We start from the raw sequence: 7,244 nt of genomic DNA, 5'->3' as shown, positions 1-7,244 counted from the left end.
ACAAAAATCAAGTGACACCAGAGAGCAAAAAAAATAAAACAAAACAAAAAAAAAAACGGAAACCAAGAATATTTTAGAGGCTGTCAGACAATCTTGTCGGATCGCTTCAGTCTCGGTGGTCTACACACAGTATAGCTGACATTCTTCCCCTCAAGATCTTAGAGTGGATAGTGATGTGTGTGTGTGTGAGTATGTTTCTAACACATCTCGTCTTTGTCTCCGTTTTCTTCAGGCCTCTCCAGCTGCTTTGGCTAAGAGTGTTTTGGCCGAAGTTCCCAACCAAGTGGTGGATTACTACAACGCGAAGGGGATCAAACCTAAGTGTATATCGGACTACGAGTCCTCAAGAACCTTCAGCCCCTGACGATGTACAACATGCACATGTGTATACGTAACACTTACATATACATATATAAGTTACAGGGGTGTAACAAAACATCCATTTAATGAAACAAGACCACGCAAAGCAATGCAAAAACAACGGGTTTTCAAAAAGGAAGGATGATCCTTTTTTAGCAGTAGCTTGGGGGAGTCTAGGAATTTTTTTTTTGCTTTAACAATCTGCCTTCCATGAGTCAGTAAGTAATTAATTTAAAATAATTCAGTCCGGCTATGACCAGTCCATATAATGAGGTTATTATGCTTATCAAATGACCGCTGGAAATAGGCAGCAGCCTCTCCACAACCCAGCAATGATAAGTGGGGTCCAGACAAAGCAGGGATGGATGCTTATTCATTTTTGGTGGGGGGCAGAAAGGGGGAGGGGATTATAATTTCACTAAAGCAATAAACAAACTTGTTCCTTTTTGTGCTTTTATAATGAAATAATAGTATAATTAATCCAAATTGAATACTTAAAGTATTTTAGCTTTTAAGCTGGAGATACTAAACTGAGGTCTGTAATTCCTAAAAACTTTGAATAGTCCTCAAACTGCTGATCATGCGGTTTCTTACTTTGCTGTGCATGCTGCCGTGCTGGATCGCTTGCGGGTCTAAAAGGTGAGGGAATTAAGCTAATTAATTTGTCTCGCTATGCTTCCGAAGTGTGTTGCTTTTGATCCGCGTCCGTTTTGAATAGAGCGTATACACTGGGATCAAGAGTGTGGAATTCACATTGTCCATCTGTGATAACAAGTTCTCTGTTACTTTTGAAATCACATCATTGTATAGTTGAAGTATCCTTCAGCTGATCCAAATGAATTTTCTGGTGCAGAATAAATGCCCTTAGGTGGCCAGAAAAAAAAAAAAAAAAAAATTGCCAAATGAATCAGATAGTAGTGTTGCATGAGATTTATTAGTATTATTCTTGGGATTTTGCGCTGGTTGTGTGGTTAGAATGTCTCCTGGATGCCTCCATGGGGAAATGTTCCACGTTCCGGGTCCGTTTTACCGGGTGGTGACCCAGAGGACGACCCAGGACACGCTGGAGGTACTATGTTTTCTCGGCTGTCCTGGAAAGCCTTGGGATTCCCACCAAGAAGTTACCCCAAGTGGCTGTGGAGAGGGAAGTCTGGACCTCTCTGCTTTACCCTGCCCTTGGATTAAGCAGAAGATGATGGATGGATGGGTTATTGCAGCAATAAATGTGTAGCAGTGAAGTGCTGCATAGGTGGCACACATGGCATGTGACTCCTGCAGCACCCATGCTGCTGAGTTTTTTTGACATCTTTAGAAAAGTCTGCACCTGCCTGGTTTACCTGGAAATCAAATTACGTATTCTACGGAGTAACATGTAAGAGGAAGCATTATTTACCTTAGGCAGTGCATCTTCAGGTGCTATTGAAATTCAGGGCAGTTAAGCAGTGGTGTGACTGGGGTGCTAACTTTAGCTCTATAATGAACCTGTGAAACAAACCCCAACTTTGCCATGAGTTCTGGCACACAGTTAGCCTAAGATGCTCACGATGCTTCAGGAAATTGTTCAGATCTCATGTCTCACTGTTCCTGTGTTCTTTTGAGTACCTGAACGCTTTGTGATAAATAATTTAAAAAGCTACAGACGCTTCTTCGTCGGTTTTGTAACCAGTGTTGTCGGCAAGCCCGACAAACGGTCTCCGTGATTGTTCACCGCATCAGTTCATCTCAAAAACGACTTACTTTCCTACTTTAAAGTTGCAGTCTCAAACATAAATAGCAGCTCTTGGTCAACGTACAGGGCCCATGACAATAGCTCGGTTTTGCTTGACAAGACAAAAGTCACAAAATGATACAAACTGGATAGCACTTTCCATCCCTGGCTTCACTTCAGTCTGAATTATGTCATGTTTCGGTTTTGCTGGGGTCCCAGATGCAGAGACTAGGACAGACGGAGCTTAGTAAATAAAGGATTTTGATAACACAACTCAGGAGACAAGAACAGACTGCCAGCAGCAGGCTGAAGACAGTAGAGGCTCTGACAATGGAGCAAATTAAACCAAGGAGTATTTGTGGCACAGGGGTGAAACCACTCAATTCAAGAACTACAAATATAAACATACGTAAATGACTAAAAACACTCTTGCATCAACCATAATTACTAAACTAAAGTCAAAGTCTGACTGATTGTGAAAGTAAAGTGTTTTAATCCTGTGGGATTTCATAACCAGATCTTGTTACACCCCTGATAAGTTATATAAAATACATCCAAATATTGTACAATATATACATGTCTAAAAGCACAAGAAGACATAAGCAAATACATATAAACATCAATACAACATACAGTAGTCTAGCTGAGAGAATTAGCTTGTTATGGTAAAGCAATTTGAACTACTCCATTGATGACTATTGCATGTTTGGCCACAATGGCATCACTTGGGAAATTATTGCTATATACTGTATATTGAAAATGTATTTGTAAAAATATTAACAGTCTTCGGAACCGGCATGCATAGTCTGACCATATCCCACTGAAAGAAATGACACTTCTACCTTATTTAGATAACTAGCAAGTACACAATGCTAAAAGTTCCCCAATATTTAAGGGGGAAAAGCCTGAACATGAGCCTGCAAACTCCCTCCCCTCCCCCCAAATGCTTAGAATTAGCATTGCAAATGTTATTTGTGGGACTGGTGGCATTCGATTTAGTGTACTGCATGAATGCATGCATAATTCAGCTCCCACTAATATCCAATCTCGAGTAGCCGCTTGCTAGTTATGAAATAAAGTATCTCTGTCATTTGTGTGAAGCAGTGGGGTAATCTCGGGCATTTGGGGTTCTTTTTTTTACAGATTTGCTTGTGATTTTGCTAAATGGAAAATGAATAACTAATGGATAATTGTAACAATTTCTTAATAACCTTCTTACATTGTAAAGAGTTTCAGGATGGTAGAAAAGCGTGTGTGGTAGAGTCTAATTTGTAAGCTGGAAATTGTTTCCGTTTTCTGTATCCTGCATGGTGATTATAATAAAGATGATTTGGGTTTCTCACTTTGCATTATCTTTTTTTGTTAGTGTGTCTGTTTGTATAAGATAGAGGCAGAGAGAGAAAGAGAGAGAGAGAGAGAAAGGATTTGTTACTACGATAGAAACCTGAATCTTTTCAGAGAATCGCACATATTTGTTTTCTTGACACCCCTAGAAAATCTAGTGCAACAGACTTACTTCAGAAATTACCAAATTGGACAATAAATTCAGTCCTTGTCTAATTGATTTTGATTATATTACAGCTGTTCTGTGAAAACCTTAGAAATGTGTTCAATAAATTATTGAACTTAACAGCACATTAAGGTCCAAGACCACAGACAGATCAGGGACAAACGTGTTGCGACGTTAGAATAGATTTAGGTTATAAAACAGTATCCTAATCTTTGATCGTCACTCGAGCAATGTTCAACCCATCATCCAAAAATAAAAGTGTGATAGAAGGGTCGCACAATCGTAATCATACCGAGACATGACCGTCCACCTAAACTGGCAGGTCGGCCAGGGGGAAAATTGATCAGAGAAGCAGCCAACAGGCTCGTAGTAACTCAGAGGCAACGGCTCCAGTGGGAGAATCTGCTGAGAGGCCAAATATTATTTGTGCGTTCCACAAATCTAACTTTTATTGAAGAGTGCTGAGAAAAAAAAGAAGAAAAAAAAGACATCTGTTCAATGCAAGCCATATGAAGTCTAGCTTGCTCCAAATTATGTTGGTAATCAGAGTTTTACTTGTGAAAGTGTACTTGTGTAGTTGATTTTGGTTTGTGTTTATCCAATTGCCCAAATCAGTAACTAAAAGTTCAAGGACAGAGCTGTAGGTTAAACCTCACATCTGAGGTTTGTGTGCTTTGTTATAAGAGTAAATGCTGATAAAACCTTTTGCAATAAATTATTAAGCATCTCACTATAAAAAAAAGAAAATAAAATTCAAGGCATTGTGATGTGTCAACACAAAACAAACAGTAAAAAAAATGCTTGGTTCTAAAAAGATGTATGCACAGTGACATCTTAGTAAATAATCTGGAACTTTGAGAGTGATGTGAGTGTCAATCAACATTGACACACACATCTACACTTTGTACACATTTCCTTTGCTATAATTAACACTGCCAACACAACTGACACCTTTCCAGACGACATATTCTTTCACTAGCTCCCACGCAGACAATAAATATGCAAGAATAAATTATTGCACCAATCTCCACACAGATAATTAGGGGGAACTAAACTTAGTCTGTCATTTGGGTACACTCTATGAATGTCTCATTCTGTGAAAAGGCCAATTAGTATTCAACAGAAGACCAGCCGACATCTATTTCTTATTCAGAAAATAGCCTGGAAACAGTAATGATGACCTAAGAGCGTCTAAGTTAATCTATTTCAAACCAGTTGTAAATGGTTAATTCTATTTTTCAACTTTTCTTTTATTTGACTTTAACGCTAGAGTCAAACATAGGATTATTGGAAATAACACAAAAGAAAGAAGAATACCTATATCCAAAGTACAACATAATAACGACATGTAAAAATAAAAGTAAAATTATGTGAAACTAAAGCTGTATATTGTTAGCATCAATGTTTATTATATTTTTGGATCCAGAAGTAAGCGATAGAGATTTAAACCGCTGTTGTACAGTTCTAATGTGATGATTGGGAACCTTTTGCATTGACCGTAGTCCTGCGGAACTATTTTGCTAACGTACCGGAAATGGTAGGGGTGACATTAGGTAAGTGGACGAAGACAAAAGCATGTGTTTTCATGCTTAAACCGATAACATAACTTAATTTACTTTTTCTGGTGTCAGATTTATGAATGAGTGCGAAGAATGAAGATGCTGGCAAAGTTGGGCTGTCGGCTTCTTCTCCAGCGGGGAGCACAGCTCATTTCTCCTCGGGCAGCTGCTGAAAGGTAAAGATGCTAACTGGCTAATTGTGCTAAGAACTCATCCCTGATTGCTTTGAAGGCGAGTCTCTTTATGGTGAAAATACTGATCATTTTTACATTAACATTTAATATAGTATTGGGATCGTAAGACATATGTCAATGTTTGGGGCTGGGATACTGAAATATGTTTTCAGTCATATCGCCAGTTATTGTGTAGCTTAAAAACTAAACTGAACACTTTTATTCTGTCAGAAATTACTAGCTATAATATACAGCTATAATAGCAGAGCTATGAACACTCATTAGTCCTATGATGCCGTTGATTTAAGAACTATATAATTCAAAATGTAATAAATATTAATAAATAATTAATCATATAACTATACTCACTCATGAAATTAAAACAAACTGAATTAATATTTAATTATTTCCTGGGGGGAGGTTATTTATTTGATGGGGTATTTATTAATAACAGTATTTAAGCTGCTGCCCCAGTTTCCAGAAGAATTAATAATATATTTTGAAATTAATCCCTCTGCTTAATTCCAGACGGATTTGAATCATAAGATATATCCATAATTCAACCAAAAGGAGTGCCGTGAGCAGTTTTTACATGTAAGAATCCACCTTCCAGGGCTCTGTTCGGGTTTTACATGCCTTGATTTAGTTCCCAAGCACATTGAAAGCTTCAAACAGCACAGCTCTGTAATCAGATTCAAGGACTTGCCTCCAGAATTTTTAGACTGATAATCTAATAAGTCTTTATATTATAGAAAACCTTTGCTTGAAAAATGTTTCTGATGTCATTGTTTGCACAGTTGTTTTATTACTGAATATTTAAAAAAGTGAAAGTGAGATTTTGATGTTGTTGGGGAAAATATCTGTGTGCACAGTTATTGGGCAAGCATTATTATGTAGACTTATTATGCAACTAAATTAGACAATAATGAGCACACAACTCAAAATGTACAAATAAACATTTCTGCTATTTCAAAAAGAGTCAGTGACCAATTTTGATACTTTTCTTTTCAACACCCAACCTGAGCTGTTCATTCCCGGAGTCTGTTAGTTTTTTGATTACCTTATGATCAGCTTGTAGAGTAACCATGGTCACCAGTTTGCACAAAACAGCAAACTGTTTCCCTTCACTGTAAATATCATGTTTAAGAAAAATCTCAGGTTTTCAATAGGATTAGGAGACAACGAAGTGGTATGAAATGACAAAAAACTAACTTCAGAGGAAGTCAGGTTGGCATTTGGAAAGATGAACCTACCTTGTTGTTTAGGATAGTAAAAATAAAAAAATAAAAAAGGCAGGTGATTCTGAAAAAGAAAAAAATACAATACTTTTTACTATTAATTTTTATATTAATTTTACAAAAAAAAAGTGTAACAGTACCAGTTTTGGACTTAAATATATGTATAAAGTGCCAAAAATAAAGCTCTTATTTAAAAAAAAAAACTGGCAATAGACAAAAGCAATCTATTAAAATATAGGTATGTGTTTTGTATAAATCTGACTCACATACTTATTTAAATGTGATTAAGGCAGGGTGAAGTAAAATTATTTCGAGTTGCTGAATATAGTCTTCACAGTAACACATGCGTGCACAGCCTTAAAGGTTCAAATAAGAGTAAAAAGCTGGGAATGCATCGCAGACATGCAATGCGTCTAACCTCAGGCAGCATTCTGCAACTTTTAGAAAAAAAGCTCCGCGCACACAGTTAGCGGAGACGACTCAAATAGCTCAGCAGTAATGACTCATGTGCGCAGTTCATCTTTTTGGTGACAAACTGTGCTGACACACTTACTCACACTAAACTCTGAAAAGCTAAACCTGTTTTGCAATCCATCTTGGACGCTTGTATTTGTGTAATGAGCTCAGAAAGACTGCATATATATATATATATATATATATATTTTTTTTTTTTTTTTTTTTGTGCCCATGAGGCTA

At 37.1% G+C, this 7,244-nt stretch overlaps 2 protein-coding genes across 4 annotated transcripts in view; both read left to right on the top strand.

Annotated features, from left to right (window-relative positions):
• Positions 1 to 3,414, top strand: part of cpne4b (copine IVb) — a 35,871-nt gene extending 32,457 nt beyond the window's left edge. For both annotated transcript variants that reach the window (XM_007547566.2, XM_016669246.1), the window contains exon 16: positions 233 to 3,414. In XM_007547566.2, coding sequence (XP_007547628.1) covers positions 233 to 364 — 132 coding nt within the window. In that variant the 3' untranslated portion in view covers positions 365 to 3,414. The remainder of the gene's footprint in view (positions 1 to 232) is intronic.
• Positions 3,415 to 5,055: 1,641 nt separating this feature from the next.
• The window catches only part of mrpl3 (mitochondrial ribosomal protein L3), a 12,222-nt gene continuing 10,033 nt past the window's right edge, over positions 5,056 to 7,244 (top strand). Inside the window, exons 1-2 of one of the 2 annotated variants that reach the window (XM_007547567.2) lie at positions 5,056 to 5,131; positions 5,210 to 5,313. In XM_007547567.2, the coding sequence (XP_007547629.1) occupies positions 5,231 to 5,313 (83 nt within the window). In that variant the 5' untranslated portion in view covers positions 5,056 to 5,131; positions 5,210 to 5,230. Of the gene's footprint in view, positions 5,314 to 7,244 lie in introns of both variants that reach the window. The other variant, XM_016669322.1, reaches the window with a different exon arrangement.

The sequence above is a fragment of the Poecilia formosa genome, unplaced genomic scaffold (genome assembly GCF_000485575.1).
Source record: "Poecilia formosa unplaced genomic scaffold, Poecilia_formosa-5.1.2 Scaffold21, whole genome shotgun sequence".
Lineage (NCBI taxonomy): Eukaryota > Metazoa > Chordata > Actinopteri > Cyprinodontiformes > Poeciliidae > Poecilia > Poecilia formosa.
This window is presented reverse-complemented; position numbering and strand designations above follow the sequence as displayed.